The following is a 21,907-nucleotide window of genomic DNA, read 5'->3' on the forward strand; positions in this document are numbered from 1 at the left end:
CCTGCCAACACCTTGATTTCAGACTTCTAGCCTCTGGAACTATGAGAAGATAAGTTTCTGTTGTTCAGAGCCACTCAATTTTTGGTACATTATTACAGCCCTAGGAAACTAATTATACAGACCACATATTAAAATCTACTTTCCAAAAGTGTATCTTCTAAAGTAAAACATAACTTTAAAGTCAGCAAAACCTGGGTTCAAACACCTAGGCAAACCAAAAGCTGCGTGACCATGAACTTCTTTAAGTTTGCTTATTTCTAAAGACGAGACAACAAATCCTACCAAACAGTGTATTTCTGAAGATAAATCATGTAGAATGTTCATGACACACAGGTTAAAAATGTTAAGTCTCTCCACTTCCAAACCCTTCTGTCTTAAGTGAATGCATTTTAACCTGTGGTCATAGACTGGCTAACAATTCAGAAAGTAATATGATGAAAACAGAAGGCTAGAATTAAAATATTATCAAGTTTTATAAAAAGCACTGTCTTAAATGAAGCCCTGATGGTTTTACTACTTAGAAATCTCTAAATCATTCCCCTCTGTATGACCACAATGATATAAGATGTGATGTTTTCCAGAACCTTCTGTGATGGTAATGCTACCCTCTCCTATCTAAAAGGCTCAAAGTAATTTCAATCACCACAGAAGGAAAGATCAATTCTTAAACAACAGTTATCCTTTATATTTACAAAGCTTATTTTATTTACTTACTACAAGTCTTCTGATTTTACTAATACTCTTACTAATGTGTAAACTGACCCAGGTTCAGTAATAAACACAAGACTCATGTTATTAAAAAGTGATTGGTCAAATACAAGAACTTTTTATTTCATGTAATAATCATAACATAAGCAAAATAATAATTACCTTTAGCAAAACTAGTAGAAATAGAAATAGAACTCACAAATATGATAAGCTCGTTTCCCTGATATGTGGATTAGACAGTAATATGGCCACAGTGTTTAGAGTCATCTGGTCAAAGACACTGGAAAAGGTGATCAAAGGCTAGCACCATGACATGCTGTGGATGAATCTAAGTTGACCTGACTAGAAGAATTGAAGAGAAAGAAAACTGAGAATCAGGTTATATATTCTAATAAAGTAACTGCAAATCATCCACTGCCACCAAAGACAACAGCTAGCTTCTAAACTGCTTGAATTCAAGAGGCGAATAAAAACTAACAGTGAATGCTTACTACGTGTAACAATAATTTTACGTATTTCATTTAATTCAAGCCATGGAATATTCCTAATATAGGAGTTTGATACACAAGAACACTGAGTATGAAGTTCTGGCTACACATATAGTGGATAAATGCCAAATTGTAGAAAGGAGCAGCCAAAGCCACAACCTAATATAAATTTGTAAGCAATCACTGGCTCTGATTTACATGTATTAAAACATTTTAAAGGATAGAAAAGTTTTGAAATTTTATTTAATTTGTGGGAAAAAGTGTTTTCAAAAAGAAATCTTATTTAATATCAATACAACACAAACCTGCCTCCAAAACAGCGAGTTATTAAGGAAGTTAATATTATGCCATGGTATAACTTTAAGAAAAAACAAATTCTGAAAACGGAATCTAAAAAATGAAACTGAGGTGACTGTTTAACTACAGAAAACAAGACAGCCCCAGAAATATCTGTAACAATGAGAACACAACTTAAATTTAAGTGTCTTACCCTATATGGATAAGCCTGGTTGGGCTGTTCATTTTTCCGCACAATCTGCCTTTTCTAAAGAGAACTAATAGTTGGTTCTGCTACATGAGTCTGGCACTTTAATAGATGGTATACACTAATTTTTTAATCTGGTAGACCTGAGTTTCAATCTTTGCTTAAATATTTTCAAGTTGTAAGACCTTGGGATTACTTACATCTGTGATTTAGGTTTCTCTTTAGTAAAACAGTTATTAAGATAATAACTACCTCACAGGATTGTCATGAGGATTATATTATGCAGGTAATAAAATCAGCTCAGTTCTTGTCACATAGTACATGTCCATTAAATATCAGCTAATATTATCATCAATAGTAATTAAAAACATGTAACTCTGCAGATTAGCTATTAAGAAACGGTGCTTAGAGGTACAGTAACTTGTCCAAAGACATACACCTTAGCAAATGTTAAAGCCAGTTTTGAAAACCCACAGGCAGTAAAATCTGTGCTCTCTTAAAAAGTATTCCAATATTGCTAGTCATTCTCTCTGTTCCTCCTGCTTCCTCAACTGGTCTTTCACAGAAGAGAAAACTTATTTCATAGACTCAAGGTATTTAAATGCTGGAAATGACCTTAGAAATCACTGAGCCAAGGCAAAGTGGAATTGCTTTCATCACAAATCCAAATGATAGTCCTTGCCTGGAATAATGGGTCAAAAGAGAGGCTGGAGTGCCATGACGAGAAGGATTTGAGAATTCTGAGAAAGGCAGAAACATGAAACAAGAAACAGTGAGAGCTGCCCATGGCAGGTGGAGAGAGTGGTGGTGGTGGTGGGACAAACACCACAGGTCAACCAAGTGCTACATCTCTGCCATTGCTATGCAAGTGTAATACGTTCACTGAACTCATCTGATTCTCATTCAATTCAGGGCTTAAAGTCACAAGTTCCAAGTTCGCGCTCTACTCTGTTGAGCTCCGTGCATTAGCACTCTCTCAGTTTCCTTCATTACAGGTCATCCTACTGTCTGAAGCATCTAACATTTCTCATACAGTATAAAGTCAGCCCATTAGCACAATTCTACTCCTTGATACCCTAACATATATATATACATATATATATTAAAAATTGCTTAGAATATTTGTTCTGTATCTTGACTAAAATAGGGCAGAGTAATTCTAAGTGTACATAAAGGATGAAAGGAGACCCCTAAAAGAGGAGAGAATTAAGTAGAGGGGACGCAAAATGTCTGAGTAAAGTTCATGCCAAATAAATGAACCACTGATTTGTGTTAGTTTCACTTGAGTCAAAAATACTTCCTACAAAACCATCTCATATGCTTCCTTCCATCCTTTTCTTACTATAATAATTCATTTTTCGATTAGTGCTTGAGCTAAAAATATCTGCGATAATGGACTTCTCTTTTATTCATCCTCCAACACCAATAGCCACAATTAAGTTTATACCTTATTGAAACACTAAAAATAATTTTGTATCACTAAAGTATTTTACTTTAAAACATTTTTTAAGAATGTCAAGTGTACGGTGTATTAAATATTTACATATTTTAATATATCTAAAGCAGTGGTGTGTGGGGATTTAAAATACATATAAACCCAGGAAGGGTGGGGTGCGTGTGTGTGTGCGCGCGCGTGTGTGTGTATATGTGTCCCCAGGAGATTCTATATTCCTAAGTCTGTGGAGCCCTCCCTCCCCGATATGTTCAAAGAGCTCCACAGGTGATTCTGTTACACATTTCCTGGCTGAGACCCACAGAGATAGTGTATTATAAATTGATCTCAATATTCATGTCCCTATTTAAAGTATGTCCCCCAAGAGAAAACAATCTGGGCCAATAATTTTAAATTATAGTTCCAGAAAGTTGTACTGAATCAAGGTATCTTGTTTTTAAATCTCCCATTAAAGACTGTAGTAACTTGATTTTTTTCCTTCAGAAGTGAAAAATAAAATTTTACTGCCTACAACTTAAGTTATAGTTTAAAAGATGCTTTATATAAAACCACAGCATCATCATTTATAATTCTCTGCCGTATGGCAGTATTTATGATTACTTACAATAATTTAATTTTTTATTTTGCCTATGAATATAAAGATTCTTACTCTCTTCTATATTATGTAAAATATTTAATGAAAACAAATGTGTTTTCTTTATTTGAAAGAGTTAAAAGCCCTCACATTTTACCAATATAACAGCCAAGAAAGTAATAATGATGAAGGCACAGAGGGTGTAACAAAATTATTTTTAATTAAATATTAAAATTTTCTTTTTCATTAAAGGTTGTGCCTATCTAAAATATATACAAAGATGAAAAACATCAAAATGTTCTCTAAATCACTTAATGAGTAAGGGAATATATATCTAAGTTCAATAACGAATACCATATTTCTTTGATTCTAAGACACTTATTACATTTTGACATTTCTGAATTAGGGATGGGTCTTATAATCACTGGCATGTCATGTTGGAAACATTTTATTTCTGAATGGTGATTATTAGAATCAATGGTATCTTAGATCTGATGAACTACGGTGTTTATAAAAAATTCCTTTTTCAAACTAAAAGAGGTAACTTTTTCTTTTTAAATGTGACAAAACTGCTCCATCCCCAAAACAACTCTAAATGTGTAGCTCCATATCATCTTTTATGTGAGTGAAAAATGGCCAATAAATTCAATGAAGCAACTAAATTATCAGGACAAAAGAAGCTGCTCTGGTAAGAATGTAATAGCTTAAATAATGAATAAATTTTATCAATTAAATATTATATGAAGTCATTTCCAGAGTTTTAAACAAATACTATTCCATCTTCCAACCTTTCTAAGTATTTGTCCACCCTATATATTGAAATAAAATTAGAATAAAGGAGCATTCCACTTATAATATGCTGCAGATAAAAATTACTTTGCTGTAAAATAAGTTTTTATCTACAATATAAATGATCAGAGTACAGTATATGCATTTATGCTAAGAACAGAATCCAATGTTTAGTGAAATGCTTAGACATAAAAATCCATTTAAAAATTGTTTACTGCAGTCTTCTAATACTGCAGAAAGTCATGTCATTCTGTCCCTCGAACCTACCAGAAATCAAATCATTATGTGATCTGGTGTCTAATGCAGTTACTGCCTGCAGCACTTAAAACCCTTTCATTACACTCCTTGCATACTTCTAATTACTAGCATTCCAGTGACAGCACTGTGATCAAAAGTATCAAAAATGTGATAGGTCTCATGTCAAACTTATCAAAGTAAGACAACGCTTCTCCTCATTATTAAAAAAATGGTGAACGTAAATATCAATTTTGGAAATTCAATATAAGGATGAAGAACATCCTTTTGCTTAAATATTACACAACAAAACAAGGACAAAGTGAGAACCAGTACACATAATTTTTTCCAGCTATTTTAAGAGGGTTGCACATTGCCAAGATGGGTTTCTAGATACAGTACTGACAACTGATTAAGTAACTTTCACTACCAGAATCTTCAGACCAGTGCAATACTTGTGCATATTCTGTTTTCTAGTTTGCACATGAAGGCCCAATAAAGATAAAAAGCCCAGGATCAAAAGTCACTGAAAAGTCTCACATGTTTTATTGCTACTTAATCCAAGTGAATGTCACTTACTTCAAATAATGGTAAATGCAACTAAAGTTTGGGAGAAATCCCAGTCAATATAATTTCCTTAAGGACAAGGCTTATCTTTGCTGAACGTTAAAACTTTGTACCAATGTCACAGTTCTTCCCGTTATCTTAAGGAAAAGATCTGAAACCAATTCAAATTACTGAACTGAATTGAATTACTTTAGAAATAAAGACCAAATTTCCACTCTCACCCAGTTTTCCAAATAAGAAAATAATGTACTATTTCTATTCAGAACCTGTAAGAAGAAAAGACTTTATTTTTGGCCAGGAACCTCAAAGCTTTTCCAGCTCTCTAGATCATCAGAGGTAAACAGAAACAATCCAATTTTAATGGCTGGTGTGCTCTATTATTTTTGGGGGGCTCGACAAATGTAGCTTAGGAATTTCAGATAGAGCAAATGATGAATTGTTGGAAACGCATAGGAAACAAAATGACTACTCATAGGACCAAATGAAAGCCTTCATTAGAAACAAAAAAATACCAATGGTTCTATATTTGTGTATATATAAATATGTAAAACCCAAAGAAGAAATAAACAGCAAATAAATGAAAATTAAAAGCAAAATATTATATAAATAAATAAACTGAAAACCATTCTCAAATTTTTCTGCTATTTAGTTTACCTTGGAGTGAACAGTGTTACCCAGAGCCTATAAAACACATGACAGACACTTTGTTCCTGGCATACAAATTAATGTTTGAAATCCACCAACACCAATATAAATTTTGTGCAATTAAGAAATCCACTTCAGGCAAGTGACAAGTACTTTAGTACTAGCACTATCTATGCAGAATAACAAATACAGTGTGAAACAAAGCAATGCAAGCGTTTATGTGAAATTTGGCTCCATGCTAAATCTAGATTCATGCTTAACTATATTAAAAAAGAAATGCCAAATTGCCAGTGTATTTCTTTACAGTATTTCTTATTTTCCCTTCATAAAGGCTAAGAGCTGTAACTATGAGCAATGTCAACTAGCCAAATTTCTCTAATTTTCTAACTTGTTTTAAAGAATACTTTATTATCTAAACTATCAACTTCCTATTTTTCTCTGTATGTTCATGAAGACAGACATACAGAGAAACAGAAAATCTACATGACTTACACAATAAGTATACACTGATATTACATACATACTAATGAGACTGCATGATTTTTATATGAAAGTACATGCTTTTCCACCACACAGTTCTTCATTGTTGTTATTAAGAGTACTAGAAAACTTCTGCAACAACTAAGCACATGCTAATGATCCAGGGTTTTAAGAATTTATAGGTTAAAAAAATACAATTCCTAGAACACTGTTATCAAACAAATAAGTTTTATTGGCATCTAAAAACAAAATTCACCCAACATTGAAACGTACTTTAATATTTATGTCGTTGTTTTCTTTTTTTACTCACTGCAGTAATGAGGAACAAATCACAAACACTTACTTTGGAGAAACAGAGACCATAGTGTAGATTTTACAAAATCACTTTTTAAAATCTCTGTATTGTGCTCCTCAAATATCTAGAGCCAGTCTTTGCATAAAATATCACAGCTTTGTCTATTACCTTAAAATTCTGCAGCAGCCTAAAGATATGGATAAGATATACCACCACTTGCTATTTTGATATATATCTATTACCATATCCAACCTAATGGTAGTATCTAAAAAATTCTTTCTTCCATAGGAAGTCTCCGACAAGCTGTTATTCATTTCCTTGAAGTTAAAAGAATCTGGGGGCAACATTTATATTTTATCAGAAAAATAAAAAAATGTTTACCTACCATGTTCATATTAAGAACAATGTCTATACAAGTCAGTTATACAATTATTTTGAGAGAAAGGTGAACATGAACATCAGATTAACTTAATTCTGGCAGACAAAAGTGAACAACTATGGTCCAGTCAGCCATTAATCTATTACAGAGAGATGACAACTTTACAAAAGGTATCTTTTACCTACTGAGTGATGATTATGTCCCCTCAGTTTCTGTGCTTTCTACCACTGGTTCACTTTCTATATCAGCAACTGTGTCACTCTTCTCCTTGCTTATTTCACTTGAAGATGTCAGTTTTTCATAAAGTTCAGGATCACTCTGTCCTGGTAAAGGTGGTGGTTGAGCATGTCTCTCGGTATTTTCACCATTAACCTGAGGCACATTATCACCTTTTCGTTGAGAAGTGGCCCCTTCAAAAAAATCAAAAACCCGAGCATGAGGAGGGGGGACCCAGTTTGGAATTCTATCTCGTCCAAGACGATTTCCATTCATTTCTCTGCAGAAATCAAAATCTCTGTCATCCCTATCCCTCTGCCTCTCCCAAGGTCTTCTGCGGTCATCAAAATCTCTGTGAACTTCTTGTCCAAATCCTCTGTTCCAAGGACCACTTCTAGGGTCAAAGCGATAGTTTCCAGACCGAAATCTGCCTCTTTCTTCATGTAAGCCCTTTGGGCCACCATAGACAGGTAGAACCCGGTGCTCTCTCTCGTCAAAATCTCTATGCCCCCAAGGTTTCTCTGGATTAAAGCCAAAGTGATCTCTTCGACCAAGATGATCGATACCTGGCCTCACAAGATTCTCTCTCATGTCTACAGGAGGTCTTCCAAAATGATCCCTACCATCTAATGGAGGCCTTCCAGGACCTTCTCTTGGATCCACAGGCCGTACAACCACATCCCTAACATCCACCGGGGGTGGTCTACTAATGCTTTCCCTGGTTTCTATGGGAGGAAACCGGTAATCTCTGTCTCCTTCTTGTTGAATGTTGTCATTCCCAAGTGGTATCCTTTTCTCTGGATTAGTAACGTTGTCTACACTTTGTCTTCCAGGAACTAGAAAAGGTCTTTCTGGCTGACTAAAAATATCTCCTGGAGGAAAAGGACCACGGGGTGGTGGATGAAGAGCTGAATCAAGTACTGACGGTGGGGGGATTCCCCTTTGGGGTGGGATTCCAGGCTGTATTAAAGGGAATCTTGGTCCAGGTGTCTGTGGTATTAGTCCTGGACGAATGTCTAACATTGGCATTGCAGGCATCCTTTGAGTAGAGAGATTTAAAGGGGGTAGGTTCTGAGGCCCAGCTGGTGGTTGTGTTCCCAAAGGTCCAGAAATATTTGGGACATTTGGTGGCTGTACTCCTATAAGTCCGGAATTGTTAGGGATATTTGGCGGTAGCACTCCCAAAAGTCCAGAACTACTCGACACACTTGGTGGCTGTATTCCCAAAATTCCAGAGTTATTTAGAATATTTGGTGGCTGGGCTCCAATAATCCCAGAAGTACTGGAAACAGATGGCCGGACTCCAAGAATTTCAGAATTACTTGATACATTTGGTCTTTGGACTCCCAGAATTCCAGAATTGCTTGTCACATTTGGTGGCTGTCCTCCTAAAATTGCAGGGCTACTTGATATATCATTTGGAATCACTAAAACGGAAAGAGGAAAAACAACACAGACAAAAATTATTCTAGTATGAAAAGGAAACTATATTTGTAATTATTCGTGCTATAATTTCCAGTCGTTAGCATAGAGTTAAATCAGCTACTTGTATCCCCCAAGAATCAAGGTATACCAGATACTAAATAAAAATTAAAGCTAAAATTATTAATACCATGCATAGTGAAATATAAATATTAAAACATAAGTGGGGCTGTTACCTAAAATCTTCACATGAAACCTTTTCAGTTAAACAAGAATGTCACGTTTTATACTGATTCTCCACCTTCAACAAAAGTCTTTCTAAAGCACAAACAATTCTTAATATACTAAACAGTAGCACCATAAAAAGGAAGTGCTGCTTTCAAACACCATATTTATCTTCTAGACCTACCTGGATAACACCTGGTAGAAGTAAGTTATTTATACCTCATACTTGCTTAGTTTTAACTTTCTGTAGGTCCACATATTTTGTGCAATCTTATTTTGATAACACATTAAGGCAGTCCCAACAGGGCAAAAAAAGGAGGGGGAGGGGTCTTAATGGAAAGGTTTCAAAATCTACACTATCCTGAACAGAATGCCAAATTTACTTTTAATAGAAATTTTAGGAGACAGTGATCTCTTTTTAAAAATTGCAACATTTCAACATCTGTGCATTGAAATAGTTACAAATGCATGACACCTCAGAATTAAACGTCAATACAGAAAAGCAGTACTTATGATTTAACTACATATTTCTGGGGAATTTTTTTTTCTTTTTACCTGATCTGGTGTTTTCACCAGAAGAAATCTGGTGGTCTATAAGATGAGGTACTTTTTCTTCAGGCTCTGCTTGTTTAGTTGGAGGATTAAAAACATTTCCAGCTGGCAGCGTGGAAGTAGCAAGACTGCTGGCAACAGAACCACCTGGTAAGACAAGGCTGCCAAATCCAACATCTTTCACAGCTTCTGGAGTCATGGATAAGGGTGGCTGCACTAATGCTGCTTAAAGACGGAGAAAATATATTTCAGATTTAATTAGCTAAATTCATGGGCTAAGTTAAAATGTTAACTATAACCAACACTGGCCTTGCCAAAGTTTTAAATGACTTCCTATCCTCTCCCCCAAACTGTTTGGTAAGACTGCTCCGTTAACACAACACATGAATTCTCTTCTGGTCCCTCTATGTCATTTATAATGAAAACTAACTTCTGGCAGCTTGAATGTTTCATTTAATGGCATCTCTGTATTACCCAGCACATTATATACTGACTGATGCTCAAAATGACAAACGAGTCATCACTAAGAGGCTAAGTTATATTTAGAAAGCTTTATTTGTAAAAAATAGAGAAAAACAATTTTTAGAAATATTTTCATTAACATGTTTAGTAAAATAAGGACCAGTACTCAAGAAGAAAATCCCAGTAACCCAAAAAATCATAATTTTCCAAGGATACCAGTATACGAATATCTAAATATACAGAAATCATTAGCGCAGACTGATTAATATATGAGAATGAAAACGTGCCCAATCCCCTTGAAATAATAACGTGATAGGGTCCTGACATTCACCACTTTTTACCAAAGTTAGAAACTTGTCAGATGAGAGGAGGTAAGATGGACTAAACAGAAAAAGGTATACACTCCATTTTAAAGAACAGGTAGAAAAACCTCTATGTGTATATGTCATTTATATGTTAAAAAAGAAGAATTAGAGGAATATAAAATCACAAACAGAATTTTTAGTCCAATTTATGTCACAACACCGTTGAGTCATTTACTTGGGGATTTTAAGAACTGTTTTATCCTCACATTTAACTCTACATTACCTCAACCAACTGTCAGCACATAACAGAGCAGTAAAACAGGGATAAAACCCCCTAAGATCACATATGGGAATTACGAGAATTAAATGTGACAGTGTGAACAATTAGGAGAGTACCTGGCACACAGTGGTATTTCTCTTTCTCCATTAAACTGATCCTAGATTTTCCAAAATGAAGAAACTAAAAAGAAATTGGGAGGTAGGCTCTAGGATGAGTCTCTGTGAAGGGTGAATTCAGAGATGGCTTCTGAGTACTTTTCTAGTTTTCAGAAAGAATAAACAATTCTTCCTAATTAACCAACAATAACAAAAAAGGATCCTAATGCTGTCTAAACACTGAAGGAGAGAAAAAAGTTTAAAAATATACAGAAAACGGATATTATCAAAATGTAAGCACTCTATCACGTACATTCTTTTTACGATAAAGTCCTTTGCGCCAATATGGGGCCAAAAGGCTAAGCAGCTCACGAAAACTGATGTAGTCATCTTAAAATGACAGAGAAGCAACATGAAAGGTCTCTTACTGTCCAAAAGGAAATCAAACTGAACTTCTAAAAGAAAAGTGAATGCAACTGCTTGGAGGTAAAAATCTGTTAATCCGTAAACTCAAAGGAAACGAAAGAGGGAGAAGTGGAGGAAGCAGAGAGAAAGAGCAGAATGAATTAAGAGAAATCCTCTTCCCCTCAGATACTGATTATCACTGGAAATACACATAGAACCAACTCATTACTCTGAAATTTACTTATACAAAAATTTAGCATCTACCCTGGCTCTCCCATACAACTGTATTTCAAAGTAACTAGATACTCTTAGTTGAGAAGAGGCAGTTTTTCCTATAGAAAAATTCTAGCTAAGAAATGTAACAGGAATTACAGCGGTCCCCCCTTATCCACGGTGAATACCCTCCCAAGACCCCCAATGAATGCCTGAAACCATGGATAGTAGTGAACCCTATACACATATGCATACATAATGTTTAATTTATAAATCAGGCACAGTAAGAGATTAACAATAGTAACTAATAACAAAATATAACAATATACTGCAGTAAAAGCTACCACAGATTTCAGCAACCTCAGTCTGTGATATTTTTCCTTTCCTTAAGTTGAGAACGTTCACCTTTTCACTTAAAGGAAGCATTTATGACTTCTCTTTGGCATATCCAAATTGCCAATATCACTACTCTTGGGCTCTGGGGCCATTACTAAGTAAAGTAACGGTTACTTGAACACAAGCCCTGCTATACGGTGACAGTCGACTGGATACACAGGATGGCTACTAAATGACTAATGGGCGGATAGCCATATATAGCATGGATGCACTCAACAAAGGGATGGTTCACATGCTGGGTGGGATGGAGCAGGATGGCACAAGATTTCATCACATTCCTCACAATGGCATGCAATTTAAAATTTATTAATTGCTTGTTTTTGGAATTTTCCATTTAATATTTTCAGACCTGGGCTGACCGTGAATAACTGAAACTGCAGAAAGCGAAAAAGCAGATATGGAGGGATTACTGCAAAAAATTTGAAAGATCACCACTTTGCAACTACTGAAAAGTAGATTCAAGAAATAATGATCAATGGATGAAGACATCTGATGAAAATCTGAAGGGAAACTTTTTTAGTGACCAGGTACCACTACCTGAATGCTCTGATCCATCTCAACATCACTGAAAGTGGGACAAGAAGGCACTGCTTGGCTCCTCATGTGATGTAATATCGAGACTACAGAACCTCACCAGTTAAGTATTCTTGCTAAAAAAGCTGAAGCAGATTATAAGCAAGCTTTGGTGCTAAAAACTTTCTATTTGGAAGGAAACTCAAGGAGATAGAGGAAAACATTCAATACCGCAAAGAAGCAAAAACACACATCCATTACTTGGGATCTCGCATATAGAAGCAAACTGTTTCTTCAACAAGGCAAAGACATGAAGGATAAAAACAGGAAGGGAGGTCTGGGCTCGAGATTAAGACATTTAATATACAAAACAAAAAACATACAAATATAATGTGAGGATCCTACTTTGAATTTGACTAAAATAAATCGATAAAAAGATATTTTGAGAAAATAGAGCAAATCTAAATATAACTGACTGCCATATGATACTGTTTATTTTTTTAGAAATCATTCAACAAAACAAATGCATTTGTCTGCAAACTTTCATAATAAAAAAATTAACAATAATTCACAAGAATGAGAACTGACATATTAAAACTACCGTGAATAAAGAAAGTTCTAAAAGTAAGAAACTCACATGTTGGTACTACTGGTGGAATAGTAGGTGGTGGTACAACAGGTGGTGGAACTGGAGGTGGCATGAAACCTACATGGAAAAAAAGACCAAAAAGAAAATAGCATAAGAAAGTTACTTCTTTTAAAGCAAAGATTTCAGTAGCTATAAATGAAACTGTACATTCTTAAAATAGTCTTTCAATACTATGACTTCATATTTGCGAATATATTTTCCATTTAAAAAACTGTTTTTACATACACTACTTTATTTGATCCTTAGTAATCTAAGTAAAGCATAGAGATCCTTATCATGAGCACATCCTATTTACTCACTTGTTTATAGAATCAAAAGATTAATACAAGCCAGGCGACCTGTTTTCTATTAGCATGGTAACTGCATGGAGAGTTAAACACTTGAAGCTGCTGATAAACATACGCAATAATGTCATCTGGAAAACAAGCTATTGTATTTCTTTAATATATATCCTGTTTACTTGCCAGATCAGAGTATCTTCATTAACCTTGGATATTACTACACTATGCTTTGAACACTGAAACAAATGTTCAATTTAATATTGTTTTTATGATTTTTAAATATGAAGAAAAAATTTATAATTTTCAAATCACAGATATTTGACTAGAGTAATTTTCTAATATTTAAAATATAAAAAGGCTAAAATTCTCATTAAAATCTGCATCAATTTCAAATTAAGTATTAAACTGTAATTTTAAAAGTTTATGTTACATGATAAATAAATTATAACCATTCTCAAATGAGGAATTTACTTTTTGGCCTTGTTGACAGTTTTTAGGACCTGTATTCAATGGCTAAGCAGTTAAATTTCAGAAATCCAAGTACTTTGCTTATAATATGCAAGTAATTCAGGAAGTATAAAGAAAAAGAAAAATAGTTCTGAAAAACAATATACATCATGTGATCTCTCGTACGTCTCCCCATCCTTCTCAGCGCCCATGGCCTAATACTAAAGCTCTAAGCTATGTAAACAATTACTTATATTTAATCGATGTGTGCTGTTTAAGTAATCTATAGTTTTTACGTAGAAACACTGATTCAAGGAATGTTCATTTATCAACTATTTATTAGGTCAAAAAAAGTATTACAAATTCCATCAACATTTCTAAGATATAACTTCTAATGTCAAAATGGAAACCTAGTAACTTTTAGGAGGGACAATCTATATAATTTAATGCATACTTTCTGATGAATGGGTGATAATATATAGAACTCTGATGTAAAAGCTTCAACATAAATTGTAAGGGCATTTCAATGATTTTTTCTTTTCTCTGTCGGTGTTTTTTAGGTGTGGCCCTCCAACCATCTGCATCAGCTGCGAAGTGGTCTTGCTCCACCTCAGTCTGACTGAAGGAGGAGGAGGCTGGGCCCAGAACTCCGTGCTTTAACATACCCTCCAAGTGATGTGGATGTATGCTAAGGTTTACCACTCTACAGCTTTTTAACCTGCAAAAGAACAATTTAAATGACATTCTAAGTGGAATTCAAATAATAAAATGAAAACTCCTTACCAGGAGGTGGTTGCGAAGGGTTAAAACTTGCTCGCAGAAAAGGAGGTGGAGGAATTGGACTGAATCCAGGAGGAGGAACGGGCATTGACACAGGAAATGCTGGTGGAACTAAACTAACTGTAGGCACAGCTGGTGCTACTGGAATCTTTTGTGGATAGAAAATAAAAAGTCCGTAAGTCATTTTATCCATCTGCAATGATTACATCTTGGAACAACTAGAGGTAAATTATCTCTATTTCTTTTTTACAAAGGTAACAAATACCACTATATTATGTTGTTTCATATTTTTCCCTTTTTGTATACCTGTAAGTGAGCCTACCTGGGGTAAAAGCAAGGCAGTATTATTCAATGGAGTATACATGGAGACTGTGAAACCTATCTTACGTTCAACTGATGTGAAGTAATGGGCATCGACTTGGATACAGTCATGCATCACTTGAGTAGGATACATCCTGGCGTTGTTAGGCAGTATCATCATGCGAACATCATAGAGAGTACTTACATAAACCTAGATGCTATAGTCTACTACACACCTAGGCTATATGATTCCAGTCCTATGGGACCACTATCGTATATGCAGTCTGCTGTTGACCAAAATGTTGTTACGCAGCACGTGACTGGAGTGAATATCATGCTTAATTTTGAACTGCCATCTCCCAGTAAGTTCGTAATACCTAGCTATGTTAGGCAACCTAACCATCATTAGGAAGCATGTAATAACAGGTTTAAAATGGCTGGAATTTCTCATAAATTTATTTTCTACTCCTAGCATAAAAATATCTTTTACTCATTCTAGGTAAAGTAATTTCCAAATATTTATCTGCACTATGGCTGTACTTCTCTCCTAAATTTCACAATACGTCAATGGTCTATTCAACAATTCAACTTCATTGTCTGAAAGTCACTGCGAGCTTCCCATGCATAAGACTGAGCTCCCAACTGTCCTTCCCAAAATAACTCTTCCTGGTCTTTCCCACTCTCAGATAATGGTAACTCTATCTTTCCAATTTCTCAGACCAAAAACCTTCCCTCTGCTCTTTCTCACAACTCAAATCCAATCATGCCACAAAGTCCCAACGGATGTAGCTTCAAAATACACCTGGGATCTGATCACTCTCCTCCCCTCCACTGCTGTCAGCCTGGTCTGAGCCACCATCGTCTCATCCTGACTGCTGGCATTTGTCTTTTAATGGGTCTCCCTGTTTCTAACAACGCACGCTAATCTACTCTCAAAATAGCAGCCAGGGCCACCTTTTAAAACTGTAAGCCAGATCAAGTCACTCCTTTCTTCAAAAGCCTCCAACGTCTCCCCATCTCAGACTGAAAACTGAAGTCCTTCTGGGAGCCTCCCTTCCACTCAGCTCCCTCTCCCTCACTCTACTCTAGCCCACTTGCTGGAACACCCCAGCATGCTCCTGGCCTAGGGCCTCTGCGCTGCTCATTCCCTCTGCCTGGGATGCTCTTCCTCAGACAGCCACATGGTTAATTCCTCAGTAACGTTAAGTTGTTCAAATGTCACATTCTCAATTAAGCCCACCCTGACCATTTTATTTAAAATTGTAAGCACCTACCCAGGCCCTCCTGATCATCGGTCTACTGCCTTTTCCCTTCCACAGTAGCTCATACACTTACTGTCTGCTTCCTGTCTCCCCTGTTGAGAGCAAATGCTCCATACAGGGCAGGTATGTGTGTGTGTGTTTTCCACTGATGTACCCCTATCCCAGGTGCCTACAACAGTGAGCGTCACAGAGCAGGCAACTGATCCGTTCAATAAACAAACATGTAAATATTAAAAGATACCATTTCCAAAAAAATTTTTTCAAAAATGTTTAAACTCAAATTTATTCTGTTTTGGGCAATTTCCTCCAAGTTTTAGAAAGTAAGTACATGAATAAAAACAGAAACGTAAAATGACACATTAAACAATACAAAAACACCCAGCACTAACCTGTAACATAGCAACAGGTGGAGGGAAAACCTCTGCCTGGGTTGTGACCACTGTCTCCTTTTCAACTGGAGGTGGGCTCTGAGTTGTCTGCACCGTCTCTTTAACGGGTTCTGAGCTTTTCACAGTTTCCCACTCTAAACAAAATATTTGAAATTGATTTCCTCTGGGTAAGTGTGACTTTTCATTTTATTTCTATGTATACATTTATTTCATGTCTGACTAGTCCTTCATCTACCTTGGCACATCTTTAAGATGTGACCACAACTGTAGGTGCCAACGAAGGTTTTGCCCAGATGAATCTGATTAGCATACTAAGGAGTCCGAAGAAGCATGACACGAAACACAAAGGAAAGACACTAAAATATTTCGTCTAGAGAAAACACTTGGAAGGGATATAATAGATATATATCTCAGAGGCTGTCTGATATAAGAGGAGCCAACCTTATTCTATATTTTGTCACAAGAGACAAGGGAAGACCAACAAGGCAAGTATTAACCCAATACAGAAAAATCTTTCTGACAATAAAGCTATGCAAGAATAGAACAAAGAGGCCCTAATGGTTCCTCCAATGGTTTTCTATCTCCCTGAGAGAAGATCAAAGTCATTATAATGACTAATAAGACGTTACATGACGTCACCCCTCTGTACCACTCTGGATTCATCTCCTGCTACTCACTCCTCACGAACTTTGCTCAAGCCACATGGGTCTCATGATTTTGGAATAGATTTTGCACCTGCTGTTCCCTCTGTAAGGAACGCTCTGCTCTGTCCCCAGATCGCTGCACGCCTCACCCCTTCAAATCTCTACATCTCCATTAGGTCATCTTCAACCACGTCAAGCTGCAATAGCTCCGCACCCGTACTGCCTAGCTCCCCCCTGTTTTTTCTTCTCAGAACTTATCAACACTGAAATACTATCAAGTTCATCTATATGTTTACTCTCTCTCTTCCCACTAGAACATGGTTGACAAACTTATCCTATAGTAAGTATTTTAAGCTTTGCGGGCTATATATTCTCTGTCGCAACCACTCCACTGCTGTTGAAAAGAGATCACATACAGTAGGTATACACAAGTGAGCATGGCTGTCTTTCAATGCAACTTTATTTACAGAACTGGCTGCCAGCAAGATTTGGCCCGTGGGCTCCAGGTTGTCAACTCCTCTACTACAATGTGTATGTACTCCATGAGAGGAAAGATTTCTGTCTATCTGTCTCACCACTATCATCCCAGTTCCTAAAAGTATGCCTGGCACACAGCAGGAACAAAAATATTTATCGAATGAATAAATATTCTGGAGGAATATTTATCAAGAAAAAAAAGAGACTGACAATTAGAAAACTACTGAAACAGTTTGAAAACGTGTGCATTGAGCCTGAGAAGGAAAATATTATGAAAATTAGCTAATTTTGGTAAAACAGCTAAAATGCAAAGAAATAAGATATATATCATATTCCAATTCTTTTCCAAGCATCCATTTTAAGATTTCTTACTGGTTATAATTGCAAATCATTTTGTGAATTTATAACTGGAATTTTTAAGAATAAAAAAACACGTTTTTAAAAAGAACAGGCCAGATGATCATTTGGTTATCAGCATTCTACAACCGCACAAATCTCAACTACAGCTCTCTAAACTAAAATTTGATTCTTGCCACTGTAAACATGGATACTAATCAAAATAATCCAGGAAATTTTCAAAGAAGCTTCCTAAGTCCCCAATTCTCATTCAAACTCAAGGAACTGAAATACTGAGTTTCAAAAAGCCTCCATATACACAACTCTCTTAAAGAGCAAAACTTTTAAAAAGACATACATGAAAAATGCTACATTTATAGACTTCTCAAACACTATCTATACTCTAACACTTACGAAATAGTACCTATTAAACATATACACTGAGAACAGTAGTATTTCATTTTTCTCTTTTTTGAGGGAAGAATCCAGGCAATAAAATAAACACAATTCACCCTATCATGCAAAACTATTATCAATTACAACCTTTTAAGTGTACTTTTTAACAATAAAACCATCCTTAGGGTTCTCACCAGTATTTACAGTTTCCTGGTCAATCATGCCTCCTTCTGCAAAACCTTCCAAGTCGTCCACTTTAACCTTTTCCCATGGTATGTATGTAACTCCAAGATCCACATCCCAGAACTGCTTATATTCTGTTTTTACACCTTTGTTGAGAGCCCAAGCAATCTATCAGGAATGAGAGGAAAAAAAGAAAGCTCACGCATACTGCAAAAATAAGGTACAGTGTTCAAAATTATATGGAAACAATGTGCACAAATAAAATTAGTTTTAAAAATCAGTTGGGGAGCCTGCCCCATGGTGTAGTGGTTAAGCTCAGCGCGCTCTGCTTTGGCAGCCCAGGTTCACAGGTTCGGATCCTACGTGCAGATCTTCCCCACTTGTCAGCCACACTGTTGTGGCAACCCACATATAAAGTGGAGGAAGACGGGCACAGATGTTAGCTCAAGGCTAATCTTCCCAAGCAAAAAAAAGAGGAAGATTGGTGGCAACAGATATTAGATCAGGGCTAATCTTCCTCAGCAAAAAAAAAAATTCAGTTGGACAGGCAAAGCATCATGGCTAGAAGAATAACAGTAGCCAAGAAAACTTTTTCCATGTATTTTCTGTCTTGTTTTTTTAAATAAAACCTGCATTAGATAGCAATGGTCTTTATAATATGGGATTTATTTCCACTTCTTACTGTAATTTTAAAAAACATATTTCCAGAAACAATCCAAATCTTCTTTTTACTATAAAAATGTCTCCTACATTAGAATAATTAGAATAGCTATTATAATTTAAAGAAAATCTTTGTACTCCAGGAAAGAGGAGACCACTGACACTTTAGTTTGCAGAGAGAAACTCTCTGCCATGAAATAACAAAGCATGGGCACGTTAACTCCCTAGAAAGTAGTTATTTTAAAGCTTTTAATTCACTTGCAGAAACTCATGGAATAAATTATCTCCAAATAGCAGAAATGAAATGTAAATTAGTCACAAGAAGTAAAGACAGAAAAAATAAGCAAAAAGGGCCTGCCCTGTGGCCTAGTGGTTAAGTTTGGCACACTCTGCTTCAGCGGCCCAGGTTCAGCTCCTGGGCAGAGGCCTACACCACCTGTCAGCGGCCATGCTGTGGCGGCAACCCACGTATAAAATAGAGGAAGACTGGCACAGATCTTGGCTCAGGGCCAATCTTCCTCACCAAAAAAAGAAAAAAGAAAAGAAAAGAAAGAAAGAAAGGGAAAAAACAGAAAAATATGTAATAAACACTCAGTTTAAAAACTAAGAGGAAAATTAAAATATACTTAAAAAATAAACCCTTCACAAGGGCCTGCGTTGTGTAAGACAAGATGTTAAAAAGGAGAAATTAATAACATAATTAAGGGGTATGATTAGAAAACACGGGAGGAAGAAGTGAATGAAAGACAAACTTCTAAAAATGAAAAAGTTATCATAAAATAGTGCCCTGTTAGCTCAGGACCAATCTCCTCACAAAAAAAAAAAAAGAAGAAATAATAGAAAAAAAGGGACCCTGGTTGACTAAGAGAATTGCGAATGTGTGATTTCAAAGAATCATATGACTAACATTTTGGTGACTGTTTTATCTATATTTAATTCTATAATTAAACAATACTGAAATAATAAATTTCTGTCAAGGTTTGCCCATAACATTAAAAAAGAAGATGAATTAAATACAGGAACATTCTAATAATCCAATAAAATAAGAGCATGTGATGCCCCCCACTCCCAATCTCACCTTAATGACCTTGGACCCAATTTTATATGATCCAGAACTAAGTTTCTGAAGAGCCCGAAATGCGTCTTGTCGATGAACCATGCAGACATAAGCACAGCCCCTGGGAGGAATCATCTATTAAAAAAAAGTCTTCTTTAGAAAGAGTTATAAGGAGGGCAATTCATTCCAGCATTTTAGGGTTTTAAGGAAACAGAACATTGACTACTAACTAATATGGAATTGTTGTCCCTTTTTCCTCTAGCTATCTGTTTAGTGGCACAATTCACATACAATTACTTAATTTAAAAAAGAAGATAAAATTCAAAGCCTAGTTGGGTCTCATTCTAAGCCACAATATATGCGAAATCTTGAATATCATATGTCAATTAAAATTTTTTAATACACAATAACTATTAAAACAAAAAAATGTATAAAGACATACATAATAATACTACCAGATAAAAGGATAATAATATTGTATGGCCAACATACTTGAAGGCATACAATTTATTCACAGTAGTATTTGAATTTTTCCAAATATTCTACTGAGCAACGTGAGAAGGACTTTTGCTTTGGGGAAGTATCTTATCCTTAATATAAAATCTATAATCTACAACAAATGATAAAGCTAAAATTTTTCAATTTTATAAAACTGACTTTTGTCCAAGTGCTTCTGGACAAAAGTTTTAACATGAATAGGAAAAGAGCCTCACTGTAAGTATCTGAGTTTTATTTATAAAGCATTTCTCTATTCTACAGACTACCAGCTCATAAAATTATCCTTAATATATTAATTCAGAAAAATACAGAGCATTTCAGTCTCTTTTTGAAGAACAAAAAAGGCATTCTATCACTTTATTTTTACTCAATATGTAATAAGTTCTATTTGTCAAAAAATAAAAATAAAAACCTTTCCCTCAGTCTTGCTACCACTTCGATATACTGTCACTTTAATACCAAACTTCTCAAAAGATAAGTCTATCTCGACCCCTTACACAGTCCTTCCATCTCTTGCAATGTAGATCCAACTCCTTACCAACCCACTGAAAGCATTTTTTTCAAGCTCACTAATGACCTACTAAGTGCAAAATCTAATGGACTTTCCTCAGTCCTCATACTCCCCTAAAGTGACCAAGTAAAAGGTTTATAAATCTTCCATCAATTTTTCAAATCCCGGATTTTACCACTAGCCATTTAGCACACTTCAGTACCTAATTTAGTGCCCATCGTCTGTAAGTAATATGCTCTTACAAGGTGACGTAAAAGAGGAGGGAGACAAGGCAGACTATGCCCAAATGACTGTGGGACAAGAAAGGACACAAATGTCACACCAACGTGCAAATCCAGACTGCCAGCTGGATTCAGGATCAGAGCAGTGATCCCGGCTCTGCATGGGAATCACCCATGCAGCTGTGGCATTGTGATAAGAATCTAAAGACACTGATCAAGGGCACTTCTATTTTTTCAAATACCAACACATTTCTGATATCTCAGCTACAGCCGAGAACCACTAGTTTAAGAGCAGGGGAAATTCAGAGGTTATATGATCATGGACTCTAAAAGACAGCTACGTTTTGACAGGCGAAATTTTAAAAGACAAAGAGCAAGAGAACCTACAGCAGTCGCATGGTGTAGACAGTCAACCAAATCTACTTATTATCTGTGCAACTCAGGCAAATCACTTAGTTTTCTCAATGGCAAAATAAGGAAATTTCAATGACTTAACCAGATTCTTGTGACGAGCCGGCAAGGTCACATGTCGTTGAAAGTAACATACAAAATGGTCCAACAATTCACAGGAAGAGTGCCGTTATGAATACAGCAAAGTCACGTGTGGCACTATAAGGAATGCTGGGATCTAAAAAC

The 21,907-nt window shown here is 35.8% G+C and overlaps 1 protein-coding gene across 7 annotated transcripts in view; it reads right to left on the reverse strand.

Annotated features, from left to right (window-relative positions):
- SCAF8 (SR-related CTD associated factor 8) overlaps positions 1-21,907 on the reverse strand; it is a 203,200-nt gene that overhangs the window by 118,418 nt on the left and 62,875 nt on the right. For 5 of the 7 annotated variants that reach the window (XM_044761788.2, XM_070485993.1, XM_070485954.1 and 2 more), the window contains 7 exons: positions 20,063-20,176; positions 18,336-18,492; positions 16,289-16,422; positions 14,341-14,485; positions 12,818-12,886; positions 9,515-9,733; positions 7,278-8,739 (listed from right to left, as the gene is read on the reverse strand). In XM_044761788.2, coding sequence (XP_044617723.2) covers positions 7,292-8,739; positions 9,515-9,733; positions 12,818-12,886; positions 14,341-14,485; positions 16,289-16,422; positions 18,336-18,492; positions 20,063-20,176 — 2,286 coding nt within the window. In that variant the 3' untranslated portion in view covers positions 7,278-7,291. Of the gene's footprint in view, positions 1-6,633; positions 8,740-9,514; positions 9,734-12,817; positions 12,887-14,340; positions 14,486-16,288; positions 16,423-18,335; positions 18,493-20,062; positions 20,177-21,907 lie in introns of those variants that run through there. The other 2 variants (XM_070486035.1, XM_044761786.2) reach the window with 1 other exon arrangement.

Source organism: Equus asinus, chromosome 1, assembly GCF_041296235.1.
Source record: "Equus asinus isolate D_3611 breed Donkey chromosome 1, EquAss-T2T_v2, whole genome shotgun sequence".
NCBI classification, from domain to species: Eukaryota; Metazoa; Chordata; class Mammalia; order Perissodactyla; family Equidae; genus Equus; species Equus asinus.